The sequence below is a fragment of the Acanthopagrus latus genome, chromosome 4 (genome assembly GCF_904848185.1).
Source record: "Acanthopagrus latus isolate v.2019 chromosome 4, fAcaLat1.1, whole genome shotgun sequence".
Classification (NCBI taxonomy): Eukaryota; Metazoa; Chordata; class Actinopteri; order Spariformes; family Sparidae; genus Acanthopagrus; species Acanthopagrus latus.
Genome location: NC_051042.1, coordinates 22,321,752 through 22,345,367, shown reverse-complemented (window position 1 = coordinate 22,345,367; position 23,616 = coordinate 22,321,752). Strand labels below are relative to the sequence as shown.

General features: G+C 42.1%; 1 protein-coding gene across 2 annotated transcripts in view; it reads right to left on the bottom strand.

The window, feature by feature from the left end:
- Positions 1 to 23,616, bottom strand: part of myo1ea (myosin IEa) — a 51,585-nt gene that overhangs the window by 11,160 nt on the left and 16,809 nt on the right. For both annotated transcript variants that reach the window (XM_037096066.1, XM_037096067.1), the window contains exons 2-17: positions 22,247 to 22,390; positions 21,120 to 21,209; positions 19,582 to 19,676; positions 15,602 to 15,689; positions 13,845 to 13,934; positions 12,819 to 12,950; positions 12,386 to 12,520; positions 11,959 to 12,091; positions 7,199 to 7,395; positions 7,010 to 7,090; positions 6,283 to 6,369; positions 6,109 to 6,192; positions 4,596 to 4,763; positions 3,505 to 3,590; positions 1,152 to 1,233; positions 848 to 954 (exon numbers count right to left, since the gene is read on the bottom strand). In XM_037096066.1, coding sequence (XP_036951961.1) covers positions 848 to 954; positions 1,152 to 1,233; positions 3,505 to 3,590; positions 4,596 to 4,763; positions 6,109 to 6,192; positions 6,283 to 6,369; positions 7,010 to 7,090; positions 7,199 to 7,395; positions 11,959 to 12,091; positions 12,386 to 12,520; positions 12,819 to 12,950; positions 13,845 to 13,934; positions 15,602 to 15,689; positions 19,582 to 19,676; positions 21,120 to 21,209; positions 22,247 to 22,390 — 1,799 coding nt within the window. The remainder of the gene's footprint in view (positions 1 to 847; positions 955 to 1,151; positions 1,234 to 3,504; positions 3,591 to 4,595; positions 4,764 to 6,108; positions 6,193 to 6,282; positions 6,370 to 7,009; positions 7,091 to 7,198; positions 7,396 to 11,958; positions 12,092 to 12,385; positions 12,521 to 12,818; positions 12,951 to 13,844; positions 13,935 to 15,601; positions 15,690 to 19,581; positions 19,677 to 21,119; positions 21,210 to 22,246; positions 22,391 to 23,616) is intronic.

Here is a 23,616-nt window from a genome sequence, read left to right as displayed (position 1 = left end):
GAGAATGTCACAACTAATAAGCATCAAGGGTGTAAAGACGCTTGTAAAACAGATCTCCAGCACATCCAGAAAAACATCCTGGTCTGATGTCTTTTTTTTTCAAGATATCAACTGTCATCTTTAACTTCAACATCTTCTACCAGGTCTACGGCACATTAACTTCTGGCTGTACTATCAGAAGGTTTAATCTCAGGTCATTGTATGCAAAACAGCTGCGTTTTTGCTAACTTTTTCCTCAAACAAAGACCTTCAGCACTACTTAGTACACTCAGACTTCCTGTGAAAACAGCAATTCCGGTGTTAATTAATGAGCCACCCTGTGCCAGACTCACAACAGGAAGGTCATTGGCTCTGAACAATACTGCAGTACTCTGCAGATGAACATGTAATACCCAAAGCCTGTGTGTAACGAAGAGTGCGGGAAACTGAGACAAAGGGATAAAGGGGGCGGGGGACGGGGGGCTTCTGAAACACGCCTCACATGACTTGGGTCTTCACATCCAAAAAAGGGCAAAAAACACAAAAAGGAGGCAAAACCAATCAGAACAATGATCCAGTGTTTACCTCAAAGAGCCAAAAGTGAAATTTTGTACTTAAATCAAAGAGAGATTGTGTAATATATGATTAGTCTTGATGATACAATTGATTCATTAGCTGATTGTTGATTGAAGTTAGGATTGAGAAACATAGAAAATGTTGGATTAATTGTTTGGAATTATCTGTTTCTGCTCAGAATATACATGTGACAGATGATTTGTCCACTTTGTTGTAAGAAGTGAGTCATCTTACATGTTTGGGTGTTAGGAGTCATGTGAGACTGTGAGGACGACAGGAGTCGGTCACTTACCGGCTCTCCTCCCAGTCTCTGGGCTTCTTGGTCTCGTTGGGTTTGATGCAGCGGATGTAGTGTGGAGTACATTTCATCAGTGTGCTCACCAAATCGTTGGCTTGTTTCTAAGAGGTGGAGGAAGGAAAGGGGAAAAAGATAAAGATGAGAATGACGATCGTGATGATGTCAAACTCATGAAACCACAAAGTGCTTTGACTGAACCACTGAATGACTGCTGAAGGCCAGCAAACACACGTTATCTTTTCAACGGCTGATAAAGAAGAGCGACAGGCACACACCGCACACTTCGCTGAACACACACCTTTATTTTGCTGCCTGCAGTCGTGGGCCGACCCTTCTTCTCAGCGTTGAGGTTTTCTGGAAACAGTGCTCTGATGAAGGAGCTGTTAGTGAGGAAAGGTGAGGAGACAGGGAGTTAGGATTGACACAGAGAGGCTGGCACCAGCAAAAACAACGTGCTGTAGACCTGAAAATAATGTTCCGTCTTCCTGGCAGCCAAAAAACAAAAATGCAGTTAATGATTAAAGAACCAAGGACCTTTGACTGAGGTCACTGGCTTAAATTCCTGAAGCACTTGGGAACGTTTGGAGTCGGGGGCCGGTGGGAAAACAAGAGATGTGTGCATTTTTACAAACACCTTTCTGTGCAGCAATTCTCCCCACAGCAACTGCTTTACTGTACTTTAATGTATTCTACTACGCATTTATTTGAATAAAAATAGTGAATTACTTTTGATGGAAACCTGGCAATATAAGAAGGAAAATGAATGTATGTTAATCCCATTTCATCAGGTATTTTACAACCTTTTCTTTCTGTAGTTGAAGGATGTAAATTATCTTTTCTATGAAGGGTAGAGAGCTGACATTATTTATGATAAGGTCCACAGCGGAGGGTTTTTTCTAAAGACTGCATTTCTTCACATCTCATCAGTACTAACATCTAGTAAGTGTGACATAAAACCTCCCACTTTCTCCCAAATGACTGAATATATACATAACAACATGGGTGGGCTTGCAAATCTTCGCCGGGTTTCAAGGAATAACATTCGTGTCCACTCCCACATTTATGGCTGAGGTGTTTCATAACAACATCATCATCTTCATCATCACTGATGTGTGCAGGTATGTAGCAGATATCTGTGAAGTTTCCATGTCCTCAGCTCTCTCTCAGCTGAAGACTGAAGACAACTCATTTCATCCTGAAGGAGAGTAGCTCAGTTTGTGCTCTTAAGGCTGTCAAAACTTGATATGTAAGCGTAAGAAAGAAGAAAATGGGGGTTTAATCGTTACAGAGGTACATTTAAAGCCATCCACAGCTGTGGACCGAGCCACAATGTTGCCATTCATGACAATGATTTAGCATCTCATTAATCTGGACGTTTGGTTCCTACCTGTGAAAAGCGCTACGCCCACTTTTTAAGACGCAGTAGAAGCGCTCCCTTGAGATCGAATGACGCCAACGCTTAACTCAGAGCCGTAAAGTGAAATTAACGATGACGTCTTATAGTTTTCTTCGCAGTTACGCAGTAAATGTAACACTTTTAAACACCTTATTTAAAGGCTGGACATTCACGAGGGCTGTCTGGATTATCTGATGCATAAAAAGCAAAAACTAATGTCAAGTCTGTGTTTCTCTTTCCGCTTTTGTGATCAGTGCATCTGCGATTCAGGCAATAAGTATTCAGCTCCTTTTGAACTGTGTTGTTCTTGCTTTGAACGCTCAAATAAAATGTGGTGACTGTCAGGCCTGGTGGCCAGGCGGCAGTGTGTGTGTCAGCTTTAGACCAGGCCGGGTCAACTTATTCTAGACTTATTCTGTATTGCATACAGTGTGTCGGCGCCTTTGGTGTTTATTATATAATTATTTCCTTTGTACTTTCTGTTAGTACTTTTTCTAATTCTAGCCCCTTTCTGGCTTTCTCCCACGTTGGTATTTGTTTGTTTTCAAACATCTGACCCGAGGCTCTGAACACAGAAGAAAGGATCAGCAGGTTGTGTGTACAAGACGTCTCCTAATACTGTCCAGCTGACAATACTGCTCATGCCTTTCTTCTCTTTTTAGATGTAGTGCTCTCAGGAATGAGGCTGCTTCCTTCCTTCTCAGGCTTCCTTTATGTGCGACAGTGCCAAACTCTTTTATCTGTGTGTGTGCATATGATATGTGCATTTGGATGCAATGTAAAGTCCACGCGTATATTAATCCAGCACGTGTCTGAATTGGATTTTGACATAACCTCATTTCACGCTGCACAAAACGTGCACACAAAGAGGGCGAGCAGTGGCTGGGGCCTGCAGGGGTGACACAGACAATGCAGGCTGTTTGCACAGATGGCCACTTTGACACAAAGAAAGCCCAAGAAACCAAAACACAAGGGGAGCAGACGTCACGGTGCAGCCCCGCAGGCAGCATGCACTTGTAAGGCCAGACTGGGTGGACCCTGCCAGACGTGATTCAGGGCAGAGGGCACGACATTGCCCCGCCCTGCACACTTCTGCTGCATCCCGCCAGCTTCCAGATGCACTGGAACGTCTGAAGCTCTCATTCAGATGTATTCAATTATAACCATATGCATAACAATAGAGATCTCCCTTTAAGTGAGCGCTGTAGAAACCCTTACCACATGTCGGTGCAATGTGCAAATAGGAGTTACTTACATTTCACTGCTCTGCATCAACTCAATGAGGTCGTTAAAAAGGACGTCTCGGTTCCTCTCACAGAAACCTTCAGCGTCGTAGGACACCTGGAAGAGATGGACGGAAGGATTTCTAAGGAGTCACGATTATCAAAGGGGACGAGGTTGAAATGTTAGAAAACCTCTGACAAAAAGAAAGATGACACCTGTGTGAAAATAAAAAGATTGTGACTGATATTCTGGCTTTATACTTTATGGGGAAAGAAAATGAAGGGTTGCAGATTTAGGTTTTACACCTCCGAGGATAAGCTGCCCTTATAAAACCAGCAGCGGTTCAAAAGTATATAAATTAAACCGTGTTATTTCTGCGATACCCTCGGCTGAGACTGCAGGAATGTTTTGAGCTCGGTCATGGGAGCCCCCTCAAGTCTTTATGGCACGGCTCATTAAGCCCACGGCATGTGTGCCAGGCTGAGGCCACCGCACATCTGGAGAATGACATGGGACAACCTCAGGCAGGAGTGACCACCAGGACGCAAAAACAAGACGTCTGATGAACTGTAATGCATAAACTGGTTACCATGCATGACGTTGTTAGACTATGTTACATAAGGGGAGGGACTGAAACCGTAAATAGGCGAGGAAAGAGAGAGAGAAGGTTGGTGTTAGCTTAGATGGGAATAACTTTAAAAGCGCGATGATGACGACAACAGCCGCAGAGCTGGTATTTATGACAGATCAGACAAGTGTGGAGCAACAACTTCACAACCAAGACCATAAAAAATGACATTTTAATAACTTTCTATTTCCAGGAGCTGCTGTCAGCTCCTATTCTAAGGACTTTATGCATAACATGATCTTTTTTAGTTTATACTTACTTACAGCATATCTTATACTGAATGTTGTCATCTTTCTGTTTTCATTAAACAACACATAGAAGCAGCGGTGTAGAAGTACCCAGAAGAAGTAACTAGTAACTAAAGCTATCAATAATCAATCAATATCAATGATAATACACTATACATATCAAGATATTTAAAGAGGGTTAGCGGAAACAACCGAATAGAACAAAACAAACAACAGACATTAAAAAGCGAGCTCTCTCAGGCTGACCTTGCCGGCGTAGTGGTGGATGATGAAGCCCTGGTTCCAGCTGTTGAAGTGTTCGTGGGTGTTGATTTGCATCCGGAGCTTCTGCAGCATGGTCTGGTCGGCCCCTTCGCCCACAGCGTGCATGGTGGCGCACACATCGTCCAGGATGCTCATGATGCCGGGAGGATTCTGGCATCACAAAGAAAATATTCAACATTCACATTAATCCCATGTGTCCAGAATTCACCGATAGATTACCATCTTGGATTTTATATTTTTTTTATGTTTGATTTGTAGGTCCAATTGAAATATATCCTACAGAGGTTATATGTACTGGAGCTAAAGCTCCAGTACATTCCAGTAGTTGCATTGACACCAACTAATGGTGACGTGAAACTTCCAAAGCTATGAATTGTGTAATCTATGAATCAACAGAGGAGCAGCATCTCTCACACACTGCCCCATTTGGCTCCATAATGTCCCCAGAGGATCAGAGGCCTTCAGTTCACACAGTGCTAACAGTGTCTGTGACTCAGAGAACACAAGCCTCTGTTAGAGGGACACATGTAAAGTTGTCACTGGATTAAATAAAGTGGGGTCTGAACTGTCAGGCACCGATACAGATCCCCTTCTCCTCTCAGATGGAGGCTCGTTTTAAAGCCCTTGTTGCAGATTTCATGGATTAGGCCTCTCAGTTGGACAGATAAATCAAGTTAAGAGGCATGTCGGCACGTTTGAGGATATCAAGCTGCAAGCCATGGCAACGGAGCAGAACCTTGGCGGGAGCGAGCAACTCGGTTTACAATACGAGAACAATAAAAACCAACAAATGTTTATCATTAAAGAAAACTGATCATATCCAAGTTTGTCTTGATTGTAAAGGGAATAAAAATGATTTGTTTTTAGATTAACAACTCTGCTCCCAATAAATCCTTGTTTACCTCCAGCATGAGGCTTGTAATTTTACCAAAGGGCTGCTGGTTGGAGAAATATCTGACAAACTAAATAGATTTCAAAGAGATGTGACTCAGTGCTGATCGGGAGCAAATGGTTACAGTTTATTTTATTTCATTTGAGATATTTCTCTGAAAGAGAGAAATTTTGTCTTGTTTGATTTTGTAAATTAGATTTAATCTGTGTATTTTGTACATATTGTTTTGTTTTGTAAATAACTATACTAGTGTGTTTGTGTATGACGGAATAAATAAAAAAGAAAAATGTAACAGTATTTGAATCATATCAATATGACGTGAGGTTCTGTTAACTTTGTACAGAAATGGCTGACTATCATATAAAAGAAAGGAAACCTGCAAATCTTCACATTTAAGAAGTTGGAACTAAAGAATATTTTACATTTTTGCTTATTATTTTAGTTTTATCCATAATCGTCTATTACAATGTCTTTCTGATACATTTCCAGATTCACATGCAGGTTCTGTGACACTAAAATGACACATTCTGAGGAAAGTGCACCCTTGGCAGTAGATGCACACTCCTGCTTTCTAGCTTGTTGGTTTATTTATGATTCACTTACTTTGCTCTCGATGAGATCACAGACAATCTTGTTGTTGAAGTACTCAATTTGAGTCCACTTGATGCCCTCCTGCACATACTCCTCCTGCAAAAGAGACACGTGAGCAGAGATCAGAGTCAGAGCACTAAAGATAGAATGAGGCCAGATATAAAAAGTGGAGGGAAGGGAGTTTACCTGTTCTGCCTTCAGCGTCAGCTCGATGAAAATCTGCTGTAGCTTCTCGTTCACAAAGTTGATGCAGAACTGTTCGAATCCATTTTTCTGACAGAGAGAGAACATAGTTAATAAAATCCACACAGGCTAAGTGAGCGTTATCTTCAGTGGAGTGTGGATATCCTGTAAGTTCAATGGGGCTTTGTTTGGAGTGGGAGCTATTAAAGGAAGGGACCCATTGTGTAATTCACAGCACCTACGCTGGACCTTCGGCCTGAACCTTATGTGATGGTGGTCTGCAGCTTCCTGTCCAATAAGGCAGCTGACCTTTACTTACTTTGTGAATACAAGAGAAAGCCTTCAAACTACAAAACAGACTGAAGTTGTGCTGGAGTTGTTATTAGTGACATGCTGCACACTAATAATCCCTTGTCAATATTAGGCATCCAGAGCTCTTGCAAACTGAAATAACAGAATAAAACACTTCCATTTAATTTGTCCAATCCTGTCAAACTACACAAGCAAGTAATCAGATTAGAAAAGCCTGTCGAAGTCTCAATCAGGAGACAGAACTTAATCCACATACTTTATAAATTAGTCTTATCCTTTGTGTTTAATCTGTTTAAATGCTCAAACTTAATACCTGTTAATCTAATTCATGTGTTGCTGCAGAGAAAGAAAAAAAAGAAAAAAAAAAAACAATCCAGCAGCCAAGTTTCAGCTTGTGAAAAGACAAAAAAACACTTACTTGGAAAATTTCAAATCCATAGATGTCCAACACGCCGATATTGATCTCCTGGTGATCTTTCACCATGGCTTTGTTGATGGACTGAAATCAAAGGATTGAGTTGATGAAATAAATGTTTATTATAGGTTATCAACAATTTTTTTTTTTTCTTACGAAGATGCACTGAACTGTACAAACATGCGATCGTACCTCGACCAGGAAGTCAAACACACGTGAATGCAGGGCTTTGGAGAGGGCGTCACGGGTGTAACACGCCTGCTCCACGTTCAGAGTCACATCGATGGACTCCACCGCGTTTCCCCACTTGCTGTCCATCTTCCGGCTCGTCAGTTTCTCCTTTAGGCGCTTCTGGTCGATTCCAAGCAGAAACGCAGGAAAGGCTAGGACTGTTAGAAGACAAAAGAGAGAAGGCACTCACAAACATGTCCTGCTGGGACACTGGATAGAACGGCGTTATCGTTAACGTTATTGGTCACACCTTTGATTTTTTCTGCTTTGACAAGTCAAACTGTCTGCTGTGAAAAAGGTCTGTTGGCATTTTAAACTATCCACTGACATTTTAGATTAAGAAGGTTAGGGTTTAGTTAAGTTAAGTTCAAGTTAGGTTACATCTTATACAAGACTCAAGATTCGTATTTGAATAAAAGTAAAGATATCATGTTGAAATATCAATTCAGTGAAAATGACAGTCACCATCATGTCAAGCACTTGAGAAAACCTTTTAAAGAATATCGTATTAAATGTACTCGAGTATCAAAATAATTGTTTTGTACCACAAGATTGGATTTGATATTAAATAGTTCTCTGATTGTCAGAATCAGTTTCTTTTTTTTATTTGATCGCTGATAAAATAAATACATTAAAAAATGTGCTGCTTGACTCTGATGCAACATGCATTCTGCAAACTTACTAGTAACTGCTGTTATCTAAGTTAAATAGTAGTAAGTATAAACTAGCAGAAAATTGAAACACTAAAGTAAAGTACAAATAACAAGTACACTACTTGAGTTAATGTACTAAGTTACATTCCATCACTACTTCTCGGGTGTATGAGGCTGTTGCTGTACTATGATGATACACTGAGATGTTAAGCAGTTTGTCAGTAGTAAGTCCAGGCCTGAACCAGCTGATACATTTCTCTGAAGACCAGTATGCAAATCAAACATGCAAGATTGCAGTCATTTAAAAAGGCACCCTCATGTATCGTTTGCATAGCAGAGAGCGCCACTGCAAATCCAGGGCTGCAAAACACCTTTGGCGCAGCATTTACTCTTATCAATCGATGCAGAAGTCTCACAAATCACAAAAGCTTCTGCTGACAATCACAATGTATGCCATTGTGGTGTAAAGCCATAAAACTGGCAGCGATTCTGTGGCTAAACCAATGAAACAAAACATCCTCTGGACAGAATTCAGAGTTGATGAGCTGATGCAAAATAGAAGAATAGAATTGGGCTAACCCTTGAAAAAAAACCAAAAAAAAGAACACCGCAGATCATTTGTCCCGACCTGGCGTTGATATTCTCCCCTGAGAGCCCCTCCCTGCCTTATTACAGTGACTCACTTCCCCTAGAAGGAAATGGCTCTCAGTCCTGCAGACTCACTGTGTCTGGGAATGCATTAGAGCTCTGCCGTAGCTCCGCTTACGGGCCATACGGGTGTGACTGACCATACGCCTGCTTAAATAATGAGGAAAAGTTACTCTTTGTGTCAGGCAGGAAACGTATGGATTGTATACCGCGGGCTGGAGGCTTTTAGAAAGGCTGTGTGCGTGAAATTGTGGAACAATGCTCATAAAAATAAGTTCCCCTGCAGGATATTTGTTAGTCAAAGTGGCAGTGGACAATGAGAAGAATAGGAGGGGGTGTTGTCAGGACAGTGGGCCGAGCGTGTGGCCTCACTCATCATGCATGAGATGCGACACAAACAATGACCCTGTCGTCTCAATAACACTGGCAAATGAAAATCATTACATTTTGGACATTTTGCACAGAGTGATCTGCTTCTTTGTCGAAAGTTAGGTCAGAAAATTGATGCGGCTCTCATTTTTATACAAACCAAACTCTAAACTCAGTCATTAAACTGTTACATCTATTTGGTTCAATTCAAACAATAATGGAAAGTTAAAAACTTAATGATTGGGTTGCATCGGAGGGTTGTGTGCGGGGCAATTTTGCAACCAAGCTCGGACGTGCAGCAGTCTTTGTGCTTAAAGGAAACATATCATGTTCATTTTCAGGTTCATAATTTTCTGTGGGATAGAGGAGCTTCAGTGGGGGCTTTGACCTTTTACAAGCACAAGAACCTATAAAACACTGCAGGAAAGGAAAAAAAAAAAAAAAAATTTTCAACCCACAGAATTTTAGATCTTAGGTCAAGATCTCAGAGTTTCCAAAAAGTTTCACACTGAATGACGAAGCCATTAATGCCAAACTGTGCACAATCCAAAACCCGAAATAGCTCTTCTATTTAAAACCACAAGATCCCAAAATAGTCATTTCAACAAAACAGCACGTCACTGTTGGGATCGAGTTACTTCTAATTGGCCCAACCAGCCAAATGATGTCCAGATTATTTGTACAAGTAGTCTCAACATTTCTCTCCACGAGAGATGACGCACCGACTCTGGCTGCCGAGTGTTGATGTCTATGCGATCTTGGCTGGTGATGGTTCATATGGGGAGCAGAGGTCTGTGCAGCACACAGTAAGTGAGACTGGAGGGGAACAGGAAAGGCGCAGATTACGGAGTGCCGCTGTTACGTCTGCACAGAACAGACTGAGGCTTTGTATACCGCACTCATCTGCATCATACAGACACAGCATGAAGAGGAAGGAGAGAGGAGAAGAAAAACGAATAAAAAAAAAAAAAGAGGCAAAAGGGAAGGGGACAGAAGGAGAAGTATTTTCCAAGTAATTTTAGTCTCTGACGAAATATGTCCAGACCTTCAATAATGGAGTTTTATTTTCTGGTAATCTAGCGTGGCCTGGATTAGTGCAGACAGTTGGCTGCAGCCCTGCATTAACACAATAAAACTTTAGGGAGTGAAAGTGGTGAGAGAGAAATATCCTCCAAAACCAACCAGAGAAGGGGCAGCTCAGGACACTGAGGAGAGACATTTCAGAGAGGCAAGAAGACACAGGGAAAAGAAGAAATCTAGCACAACCGAGCCACGACTTAATCTTAACATTGGCACCATTGTTTTTAACTTCTTAACCATAGAACTGTATCCGTCTCTTTTTAGCCACACCAGTGATGTGACTTGATGGATGAGAAATGTTGGTCATCCACCACTTCAATCCAGACGGAAATATCTCAGCAACTTTTGGAAAGATCGCATGTGCATTCAAACTACACAGTAGATATTCTATATGACTTTGGTGATCCCCCGACGTAAACTAACAATGTTTTCATCTATCATCTCGATATAGAAATAGCCTATATAGCTAGCTATAGGATGGTCAGAGAGAAAAAAGTGCTCAGGAAGTTCAAACAAAAAGTGTTGACGGCACTCTTTGGTAGGAAGCTCAAAAAAAAAAAAAAAAAATCCAAAAGCAGTCTTCTGGCAAAAAGTTTAAAAAGACTTTATCTAGATGGGTTGAGGCAGGCGCGTTTTGTGCTGCTACACATGATTTACTACTCAACTCATTTTTGAAACATGCATTGTTAATATAATATAATAGCTGGCTTTTTAAAACCCTTTTTCGCCAGAAGGGGCTTTGGATTTTGCTCTGTTTTTAAATAGCTACAAGATGGATTGGCACAAAATCTGATACGGTGATTCGTGTTCCCCAGAGGATACATTATAATGTGATTTCCTGACTTTCATAAGGTCAATGTTTAAATCTGTCTAATAGCTTGGTTTAGGACCAAATGCTTGCACAGCTAATGACATTCCCATCAGCATTAGCTACAATTGCGCTAAACTAATGCAGCATTTCGGTCAACATTCCCGGCTGTCCGACCTCAAAGCGTTACAGGTGAAACTTTTCTGGCGATAACCAAATGTCTCTTTGGCAAGTGTACACATGACTGAACCCTGAGCCTCCCTACGTATATGATCAAAATACAACACGGGGCAACAGACACCATTAAACCCTCTGTTCTCTTGCCTAGGAATACATCCTGCCCTCTCCACATGACTGCTGCCATTGTTGTGTAAGTCTAGAGAGCCTGGATGGATTTGCTCCAAGTTCAAAGGTAGGGATTTAGACTTTAAGTGGCATTCCACTGTAGTTTTTTCCAGCAGGAGTTCCGACATTTTTGAGTTGCAAGTTGTCGGGAATGCAACATTTTGAAGGTGGTGAACACTATTTTAGCATGTTAGCATGTAGTGCAAAGTGCGGTTGTGCCTTCGTACGGTCTCACAGGAAAGCTAGCGTGGTCCAAGACAAAAGAGTATTTTTTCTGACAAACTCATCTAGAAAAATACAATAAGCCTGTTAGCAGTGTCATTGTGCGAATGTTAGCATGCTAGTGTTAGCTTTTGTCTCAAAGCACAACTGTGCTTAAAGACACTCTCAGAGCCAACATTGAGGCTAATTAGCACCGCTAGACTGTGGACTTTTAGTCTCGTTTGTTTATAGTTTATTCTAATGCCTAATATTTTCTTTCAAAGCTACTCTACTTTAAATTAAAAGCTGTTCTCTCTCAGAGTCTGTTGAGGTTAAACAACAATTTGCTAGCCACTTCATCTGTTTTGATGGGTGGTGAAACATTGCTGGAGAGTTAAATATTAAATAGGCTACAAGTGAACTCCTCTTCCTGTCCACACACAGTTGACTGACTAAACAAAGACAACAAAGAATATTTGTGTCTTTCCCTCTCAGCAAACTAAAAATAGCCTGTGCTTATTCTTGTTTGTGATCTTTATGCGAATCACATTAAGCGCAGAACTAGACAGCGTTCAGCTCTTCCTTGTGAACCAGCCCTGGCGTGTGAGCCTACTTACACTCTTCACTCTCCACGGCAGCGTAGTTGCCCGCCTCCCTGAAACTGATATTTCCCAGGTGCAGGACTCCAGCGACGATCTGAAGCACCATGGCGCGGTCCTCTGCCGAGATGCCAATCACATCCATGGCATGCTGGGAAAGCAAAGGAAGAGATCATGCTAAGTCAGGGCCGCAGTGAGGGTTTACTCACTCCTGTGGTACCTAGCTCATGTCCTCTAATTACTCCTGTTGCGGTCTGACTGGTAAACAAAAACAGGAGGAGATCGTTGGAAAAGAAAACAAAGGAGGATTGGGAGGGAGGGAGAGGAATGTGGAGAGACAACTGTGAGCCACATGAACACTGGGATGAGATTCATAGACACACACACACACACACACACACACACACCACCGGTGTTAGGTCAAACTCGAGGAATCTGACCGTACCACGGTCTCCTGGAAGTCACTCTTGTCGTTGATGTCGTCCACTTTGTAGGAACCAGACTGATTGAGGTAAGTGTAGTAATCCAGGGTTGTGATTCCCAGGCTGCTCTTCTGCTCTCCACTGGCTCCTTCTATTAACTACAGACCAGAAATAAATATAAGTGTGTTGCGGATGCAGCAGTAAACAACATGCTTTTTGCAAATGGCCTGTGCAGTGTTACTTTTTTTCATACATTTTCTTTGCCCTATGATGAGACGGAACTCATCCGTCTCTTCCAGGGACCATGAGCCATCCACAATGAAAACAGATTGACCTTCTTCCTGCAGCCAAATGGCGAGTACTGTCCAAAGTGTCCTGAAATCACCTCACAGACGCTCTTCACGAGCCAAATGTGTCCCGTTCTCGCTTCAGCTGGAGAGAAACAATAAGTCTCACCTGATAGAATATATGGAAACTCCTCTCTCCCGGATTCCTCATGACGACACGCGACTTCTCCAGAAGGAAGTTGGAGATTTTCCCTCCGTCTGGTTCTCCGCCGGAGCTGAACTGGATCTCAAAGTATTTCCCCTGATGGATGAAAGCATGTTTTGTTTTTCAGTGTCGGGATGCAATATACCTTAAAACTGAAGCTATAACCTGGCTTTTCAAGTGTGTGTGTGTGTGTGTGTGTGCGTGTGTGCATGTGCATGTGCATGTGTGTGTATAAATGTCTATTTATATAAAAATCTGATTCTGCTTTTGTTTTTTTGCTCTCTTCTCCAGAGGAACCTGTAAAATGATATCTGTTCCAGTCCTAAAAGTGAACAGAGACACTATTTATTCATAGACAGTACCCCAGAAGTAGTGATCTCTGGCCAAGTTCATTTCCCCCAAAGTGGATCTAAAAATATCCCAACTACTGAGACAATACTGCTTTGTATGCTAACCTGAACTCAGCTGGGAAACTCCTGAGGAAATACAATTTCTAAAATGTGCTTTTCCTTAAGTCTAAGTCCTTTGTAAGCAGTGGAGGATGTGCATCAGTGGTTCTGCATGTATGTACTCTCTGTCTCTGGTTAACCAGGACACACATGAGGTTTGCGTACTCTTGCAATTAAACAGAAAACAGGAAAAAAGCTGTTGCTGCAAATCTTTGTTTTCAGAAGTCTGAGTGTGGACCCGAAGGTGTGCCACAAAAGAGTTGAGTCCTCAAATTATTCCAGGGTAAGTAGTACCTACAGCGTGTATTTATGTCTGAGCAACACAGTTTTTCAGTGTGAGTGGGTTATTCTGACTTAGTCGTCCACATTTACACTGCAAATCACACACATGGTACACACGAAAAAACTGAGTCTTCTGTCCTGATTTAAACTTTTGCCTGTAGGTTGTTTTAACTTTGGAGCATGGATATGAATTTGCTGCAGTGTTAAACCTCCCCAATTCACAAAAAACAAAGGCCAACTCATGAAATGAAAGCCTTACAAATCTGCTGGAGTTGTTGTTCCTCACAGTCTTGGCGTTACCGAAGGCCTCTAGCAGCGGGTTGGACTGCAGGATGATGTCTTTGACGTGCTGCGAGGAAACAGAGGCAATGAGCTGTTAGCTACGTCACGGACCGACTGTACAGCAGGTACAGATACCGCGCACTTTCACACCAGCGCTGACAGGCTGACGTATACGTCTCTGGAACTTTCCACTCAAATATAAACACACACACACAAACGCACACATACAGACAGACACACAAAAAATCTGGAGGACATTATCTTTCCAGCGAGCCATCTGCATGTCAGAAACACATGAGTTTTAAATTGGTACAGCAGACAAATCTACTCCTACTTCCATTATTGTACACAGAGGTTGAGTGGAAGTCATTTCTTGGAATATTTTTCTTCTTTGTGATCCTAAATTTAGTCTCGATGAAAGGGGAAAAAAACTAACAGCATTTCCTACTACTTGATCATATTTTACTCCTCCAACCCCTGGAGCAGCTTCAAAGCACGCTGAGTCTAAAGAGATAACGACCCAAACTACGATCACCTTTCCAATACTGTCTGAACATGTAAAATATTCTTCATCCATGACTTTGATTTTTGTTCATTAATCATGCATGAACTGAAAAGACATGAATAGTCTCTGTGTAGATGGCAGAAATGTTATTGGCAGGGAGTTGAAATCTATCAAAATTATTCCCACACACACGTGAACACGCACAAGAATGCATGTGCTGTGCTGAGCATAACGCACAGTGTGTGCAGAGCTGACGGGAACAGAGCGAGAAGTTCTGCCTGACAGGAGCTGGAAGAGGTGGAGACAAAACGTGAAGTCGGGTTGTGTGTGCATGTTTACAGTGTGACGGCTGTATTTGTTTAAACAAAGATACTAAAATAATTATTTTCATAACCAGCTATATAGGTGTCAAATAAATATATACTGTAACGTGGAGCTCAAAACAATGACTGTGTTGTTTTACTGTTGAATTTAAAGCCTGCAGATGATTTCTAATGTCGCCTCAGAGGAAGCAGCTCTGAGTGGATTAAATATAAAAATCCCAATGCCATCATGGTGCAGGCATTTCCTCATCAAACTTTAGATCTTTATCGAGCTTAGGAACTGGACATCTGCTGGTTTGGGGGCCAGCCAGATGGCTGAAGGGGGGCTGGGCGAGTAAGAGGCTGCTGATGGGCTGATAGTGGGCTACGACGATGAGGATGGTAAGAGGAGGGAGGAAACGACAGGTTGTTTGATTTGAAGTCTGCAGTCACATTATTGTTTGTCATTTGAAGTCCGGTGGGCAAAATTCAAACAGAGAAATAGTTAAAGGAGGACACGCATTAATTTACATTTATTTTTTATCACCAGAGCATCCAACAAGCTATGGAAGCCCATTTTCACTAGCAATAAAAAAAGAAATCCCCGAAACAAAAGCTGAAAGTCAAAGTTATGAGATAGAAAGTAAATTGTGTGATAAAAAGTTGAAATTTTATAAGACAAATAATAGTATTCCAAGTATTCCTGTTAGTTCTTTACATTTTAAGGAGATGTTTTGCCTTCTGTTATCAAACCACACCATGAAAGTGTGCATCAAAGACGATTATCAAAATGTTTCTTTGAATTGTAAATGAATTACGGTCGAGTCACAATTCCATCTATGCAGCGGAGCATCTCAAGAATCTCAAACGTCTCGTGCATCTATTACAGTCAGTCCTCGGAGACAGAAACGAAGCAGCTCCTCTCACCTGGACTCTGGGTCCGCCCCCTGACACTCTGGAGATGTAGCCCATGATATATTTGGCTGCCACCGTCTTCCCCGCTCCGCTCTCGCCACTGAAAAATACACAAAAGATTTCAGCGTGCATTACACCCAGTGAACTAACAGCATGCGACACCTGCTCAGATGTCAAGATGAAGTGATTCATGCAGACCTGGGTGCTTGTTTGGTATTTTAAGCATTCAGTGTTTAGGACCAGTGTAATTGCTTTGTGCAGCTGTGTGTACATATTCATAGTGCCATCATTTCTAGTCTCTCCAGTCAACAGTTTTTTTATTTACCCATAGTTGCACCACTCTCTTTGCTTGTTTTATCCTGCTAACTATTAGAAAACACAAGAGGGAAGAGGACACTTTGTATTGATTATTTCCTTTTGCTGTTCCTGGTACCATCGATAATAACGCAAGATGACCTTGTTGACTTATCAGTTTAATGACAATGTGTGACAGCCATATGAGTGAGGGCATGGTTAGAATGCAGCTTTAGATAATATTTTCTGCACAAGTCAAGGTGTGCAGACCTTTCAGACTTGGGACTCAAATGCATCCAATCATGTGTTGGAATCCAAAGCTGCGTATTTGGGTTTTAGTCGACAATAAAGAATAAAATATGCTTCCTGGCTTCAATCTCCTCTGCTGTCGCACTGATCGCATCTGTCAAAAAGTTAAGATCTTCTCTTTTGGTCCATCTCTCTTCCTGACTGAACCCTCATTGGTGCTGCATTATGTTAGAGGAGATCACAAGACAGGTGCTGTCAGTTCGAGTTGATTTGAGATTTATAGATAAGAGACGTCATAAACAGGATTCTCAGAACCTGCTTAAGCAAGCTTTTTCATGCTCAGCATATTTCATAAATCCAACGTAAAAACAAAGTTAGATTGTATCTGAAGACAAAGTCTATCAAATCTGAGAACATTTTCATAAATGAGGCACCAGGAAGGCTTCCATTATACTGAACACGCTGAACCAACATGTGATATCCCGGTTCCTGCCTTCATGTGTACACACTCCATTCGCTGTTCAAACAAATGTGCTTTTTGTGCACCTAGGAGCTCATTTCAACTGTATGTTAGGCTACAGCACATCTGGACAGATGAATGCTCCAGCAATTGGGACATTAATCCCGTTTTGTCACATTCACAGATTTTTCCCTCATCTATCTCCGTGCCCTCATCCTACACTTGTCAATGTTCCTCTCTGCCTTTCGCTCTGCCAATGTCGTACTTATTTTGACATATGTGGTTTGGCAGCGGATGACAGCGGCGTCTGTTTTTTCTTTCTGCGCCTTAAAGTAGAGTCAGGTCTGTAATGCCTCTGTGAGAAACACAGCTGCAGACTGTTAGAGGCTGCCAGAGGAAGTCATGGGAGCCACTCTATTACACAGCAGTCACTATATGGTTGTGACCCTCCCCCCTATATACCTCCTGGTTTCTTCCAAATCCTTTTTGCATTGTCTGGGCTACCTCACTGCACACTCAAGTAACAACTAGAAACTGATATGCTGAGCAGTAGTTTCACCTTTTTAGTGTCAGAAAAGCCTCCAGAGCTCCTCCCCAGAGCATGTTTTTTACTCAGGGAAGTTAAACTCTGAAGAGCTATTTTTCGACACAAGCTGCAGCGGGAGATTGATCCCACTTTGAGCCCCCCATGTGGGAGAGTCTCATTGTTGCTGAAGCCATTGTCAGCTTCCTCTGAGATTTATTAACCAAACAAGGACATGAGTTAAACAATGCGACGCAGAGGTAGAGGGGTGTAAGCTTTAACTTTCATAAATGATTACTGACTTCAGCTATGACAAAGATGCAAAGTCAACACTGACTTCTGTTTTTTGGTTTTGTTTGAATCTAATGAGGCATACTGCATTCCCACATGGTTGAAGCTGCATGTACAGTACAGCTCTGTATGTTCAAGATTGCTTCACAGATAATGCAAGAGCATTGTGCTTTCTAGCTGCTTTAAAAACATTGACTTCTTTTTGTTTTTAAGCTGCAGGACAAGGCTCAAGGCTCAATTGAACAGTCAGGATGATGTTGAGGAAATGGACGTTTTTTATAGACAAAACTTGAGATGGCAATCATCCAATCGGCCAAAAGGACATTATGTGTCCTTTTGTTTGTTGGTCGGCAGGATGAAACAAAAATTAACTAACTGATTTCCATGAAACTTAGATGGAAGATGGGTCTCAGCCCAGAATAGACCCCATTAACTTTTGGTGTGGATCTGGGATTCATTTCTCACTTTCTTTAAAATGGTGAGATAGTGAGATAGAAAATAATCAAAAGATTAATTAACCATGAAAATAATTGTTAGTCTCAATCCTTATATGCTATGGTAACATAGATTTGGTAGCAGAAGTACTAATACATATGCCTGCCTCACATACTTTCAGACCTCTGACCGTTGGTCAAACACAATGTCTCAACTGTTGAGCCGGCCGTTTCAAAGCGGCACAATCAGTCGACCTTTTAGCCTAAAATAATTCATTCGCTGCCATCAGTTCCTTTGAGAGGAAGGAGGAAAAGACGGGAGTGGTGGATGAAATCATGTGCAACAGCTGTGGGGAACACTACATCGGTGAATCAGCAAAGGACTCAGAACAAGAAGACAGAGTCAACGCAGCAGAACGCCAGCTGTCCGTGAGCACCAAACCAAAACCAGGTTTAGGTTTGATCCTGTTGTGCAGGTGACATGTTGATTTAAAGATCGAAATTTATGCCACTTCGGGGACCAGAAAGACGGAGATCATGTCTCTGTCGAGCTCAGTGATTCCTGATCCGAAGCTGTTGGTTCTCAAGAGTCAAAACGTTCGGCTGAGTCTTTTAAAATGGCTCTGATTTCATCTAATACTTTAATGGTGAGTGCTAAACTGATAACACCAACTTGCTCCATTTCCCCCCCTTAATATGTGATCCAGATGTCCAGGGATAGCTACGCCAGTCACACTGTGTAATAAGCAGATTCTAAAGAAATAATAAAGAGAATTTCCCAGCAGGATTGGTTAAAAACACCTCATCCTGAATTTCCCTTGTGGTTATTTTACACATTTTCTTAGTAGATGTGAAAAAAAAGCGCTCACGCAGGCCGATGCTGACCACACTGCCTGGCCAGCAGTTCACACAGCAGCCTTTGTTTGCCGAGACCTGGTTCATCATAAAAACCACTTCCATGCTTTTGTTTGGTGATTTAGTCGATCACAAAATCCACCTCAGTGCCTTTATGTGGGAAACTGAACTAGCAACTGCTGGCTGTCCAAACAACGAGCGAAAGTGCTGAAGCAGTGGTCATTCATCATGAGGTAAGCACTATAGTAACCGCGCCGCTCAGGTGACCAGGATAAAGCCTCAGTCATGACACCACACTTTTCCCTCTGCAGCTCTGGAGCTCAAAAACACTCACAGACAAACTCAAACAGGCTGAAAAAGCAGCTAGAAAACATCCATAAATCTAAGGAGAGAGACATTCTGAGGTGAATCCGGGATCACACAGGTGTTCTTCCTGTTTCTGCTGTTTGAGAAACAAAATCTGGGACTTGCATCTCACTGACGCTGAGAATGACTGGATAGAAAAACACTAAAGGAAAGCGCCACTCTCTGCCGGTCAGCTGTTTGAAAGGATGTGGTGGAACCTGTTCTCCCGCTCCCCTCCCAGCCATTATCATGACCCGCAGAGACTCAGCTGCAGTCCAGCTTTGACAGAACACCTCACAGATCATATTGTACAGATGACTATCTCTCGCCTTTGTGACTCACTCTCTCCCATCCTGGACATTTGACTCGATCACACAAAGGGTGAAGTCACAAAGTGAAAACTCAATCAACTGAGAAGCTCGTATTACATAAAGTAATGCAAAACACGCGGCCTCCTTGGCGTGCGTCACATACTTTGGTTGTCACAAACGGTGAGTTCATGATGCGTAAATGAAGGTGGAGAATGATATGTGGTTCTTACCTGATGATGACACACTGGTTCTCACGATCAATCATCATGTTTCTGTACATGTTGTCTGCCAGAGCGTAGATGTGAGGGGGGTTCTCGTACTGAGCCTGAGAGGTGACAGAAAGATTAATTAAATTCAAAGGTCGAACAGCTTTTGTAGTAAACTTTGTGGAGATTATTCATCTGAAAAGCTAAATAACACATTATAGGATATACCATGATAATCTTGTCAACAACTCTCATGAAAAGACCAAAATGAAGGATAAACTGATCCAACTTTATGAACAATTAGCAGATTTATCTGACCAATAAAAACATTTGTTGGCCTCGTTGCTGCACTTGAGTGACATAACCCTACATTATGATGTTGTATGTTGTAGGTTATTTTGACTCAGTCCGTCACACAGCGTCATGCTGCTGTTAATACTCACTATATCACGTATTAATCCGTATTAATCCGCTGCTGCAAATAGTGCTGAAGGCAAGCGGTATTCAGTCCTGTTTGAGCAACATTTGCAAAACAACCACAATGGCCAGCGGTTTAAGGAAATTACTGAGACCTGTAGGGAAGCCATGACGTATTGAGATATGGATTAAAATGCTGTTTTTTGTCCTTTCATTGGATAAGTTAAAAGTAATGAAATACAGAATAATTTTGATGCCAAATTTGTGAGACAGTTGATTGGTGAGTCTCATTCCCAGCTTGTCAAAAATGGACACTATGGGTTGGTAGGTCGGGGCTGGACACTGACCCAAAGTGTCCATTTGTCCATCTTACAAACTGGACCTTTAACCCCATTTTGGCCATGATGACTTATTTAATGGACTGTGAGAAGACTGCATTGATCTGCAACAGAGCCACAACCATTAGTCGTTCATGCAATAAAATATTCAGCCATTTAAAAAAAAAGTCAAATATTTTCTGGCTTTCTTTGTCAAGATGAAATTTAAAGATGTTGACTAAATGATTAGTTTTGAAAAAAACAGGCAGATTAATTGATATTGAACTTAACTTAACTTGCAGCTCTGGTCTGGACAAAATCAAACAGGCTATCACTGCGGCAGCCAAATGTGTTTTCCTCCAACCCAGCAAACGAGTCGGCAGCGTCATGATTGTTTTTAAACTATTCTGAGCAAATCTGAACTTGTGAATCTGAACCCGGTGCACTTACTAACAACTATAATCTGCCAAACTGTTAAATCTGGCATGTGCGATGCAGAGTGTTTTCACAGTCAGTTAAGATTTTGAAGTCTTTCAGTGCTCCTGGCTTAAGGAGACAAGCCCAGTCTCAGCAGGCCGGCCAAGAGAGGAGGCAGACTCGAACAGGCTGTTCTGTGAAGGTGCTGCCAAAGACTTCTCAATGGTTGAGTCAAGTTTCTGACAGCAACATCTGTGCCAGCCCGCTGGAAAGTTCGCACTGCCGCTAACCCAGTTCGTTTCGAAGCCTTTTGTCCTTCACACTGTGGCCGTCTTAAATCCCCAGACACATCAGCACTTTTGCAATATGTGAGTGGATTTTTGTATGTGAATCTTTAATTGTTCTACTTACTGCACCCTGATACATCTCAACTTCTTTTTCCCCAAAGTAAGGCATCTGCTTGAAAGGGTTGACGGAGATGAGCACAGGACCGATGTATGTCTGAAGAGGTTTTATATTAAAGATCACACGGCAAGGACAAACAAGAAAATAAATATCACTGGTTTAAATCACCTCTTACTGGAAGTGCGGAAGTTGTGTTACAGTATAAAATGTTCTTCCTTTCTTTCGCGTTTTCAATCTAAATTACATTTTCATACAACTATAAAGGAAACAAGTGACCTCATCTACGGCTGCCATGACGTCAGGGGAGTGCAGGAGTGCGGCAGTGGAGTATCTGGTGATCGGGCCTAAATAAGTAACCAGCGCTTACAAATGACAGAGAATAGAGCGACCATGTAACACTGTGAGGTTTCATGCCCCGGAGCCAAAACGCGGCTCAAGGCAAATAAAGCTGCTATTGTGGGTGGCCTACAGTGACCCGCAGCCTTGGCAGGGAGACCTCGCAGTTACGGCTATTTATTGACCCAAATCAAAGGCCTGACTCAGAGATGTCGAAAAGAAAACTGCCAGCATTTACTAAACTTCATAATCCTGAGCGCTGCCAGGGCGCGGATGAGGTTTATGTAATGAGCTGCTTTGTGAACGCTTGGAGTTGCTTTCTCAAAGGGGGTTATTCATTCATTCATCAACTCATTTCATGTCATGAACATCTTATGTGTACTGTATACGTGTGTGTGTGTGCGTGTGTGTGTGGCCACAGCCACATCTGTGTGATGTACTGTATGAAAATGATAGCTCTCAGCACACCAGACTGTAGACTTCTCCCTTTTTGCTATTTCTCACACCGATTTGTTCACATTTTGCACCACAGTGAGACAAAACTAGAGTAAATCCAGACTATGGTGGAGGAGCTGGAGTCAGAGGTCTGGGTGGAGGCCTGCATGGAGGGGCCCTTTGCCCCCTGCACACGGTGGTGCCTCAGTCTGAAGGCGTTACCTTCTTAACGCCGCGCTATTACTCACTGCTACAGTGACGCTGTGAATGACCATTCAGCTATTCTGGGAATAGCGGGGTTGAGACGGGGGCTCTGCTATCTCTCGCTGGGGTGTGAACTGCGATCGCGAGCATAAGGATACAAAGATGTAGTCATCCATGTATCTCTTCTTGAGGTTGTCCACGATGGCGTCCTCATTGATCTTGCTGAGCAGCACCATGTCATCCACTCCGCTGTGTTTGACATTGTGGCTCTGCCAGTGGTACCGGTAGTGCCCCCGGCTCCCCTGCAACAAAAAAAAACACACACAAAGTACAATTGTTAGGTCACTATAGAAGCACACAATGAGGCGGCGTGGACTCATCGAGAGTCTGACATCAAGGTGAAGCTGCTACATGAATGAGCTGCGGCTTTACAGCACACTCAGAGGCTGAGGTGGTGTGGTTTTACCACACTGTCGAGTTTATCAAAAATGAAAGCTAAGGGGAACGTGGTTATTATTACAGCAAGGGAACGTCAAAGCGTGCACATTTACTGCAGACTTGGACAAAATACTGCATGTTCAGATTCCCAGAAGTACTTTGTGTTATTTGTTTAAGTGTTAAAGATGCTCTGACCCACATCCTGGCAATCGGGTTTCTCCCTCTTTTCCTGTTTTTTTTATTTTTTTAAATTTATTTTTTTCGCTTTAGCTGAGTGAGTCTCCTGAGAACTGAGGTCATTCATCATGCGCTATGAGTCAGTGTTGTCTGGCTACTGTGGACGAGGGTCACAATGTGCTGTGAGTCTCTTTCTCCTGGATGGAGAATCGCTCAAAGCCGCAGAGAGCATCCAGAACATTAGTCAACACACAAGTTAACTCTTGACTTCCTCCCTCTTTAGTGAGGAAGTGTGGGGAGAGGAAGGAGCAGAGCGGCAATCTAAACAATACCAGTAGAATAAAAAACAAAGTAATTCATTCAGCCATAGTTCAACAACTAGACACTGAACTTCATGTAGCAGAAGTTTAGAGATAAATTACTCTTTAATAAAATCTCTTCTTTCTTTGGTCAAGACTGAAGTGTCTCAACAACTACTGGATAGTCTACCAGGGCACTTGGATCAGATGGAGGAGACCCCTTGATTTTGGTGAACTCTTGATTCATCAAGTCAGTTTCTTGTGAACATAGTAAACTGTTTGATTACTGTTTAATTTATGACAGAAAGTCTGGAGAATTAATCATATTCTTATCAGTGTTTGGTTTGTCCATTCTGAGCCACTGTAGAAACGGTGCCACACGGCAGACTCTACCCTCTATCAGTCTGTGGATATGAAATGTTCATTGTGAGGTAACAAAAATACAACAATTCTGCAGGTGATTAAACACTAATGAAAACAGGATTATGAATTTAATATTCTATTTCTGCAGCTAAATCTGCAGCTTCCTCTTAATGATGGTATTACTATAAGAAACGCAGTTCAACTAAATGGACCTTTTGGTGCCATCGTACACTGAATCACTGTTCCAAGGT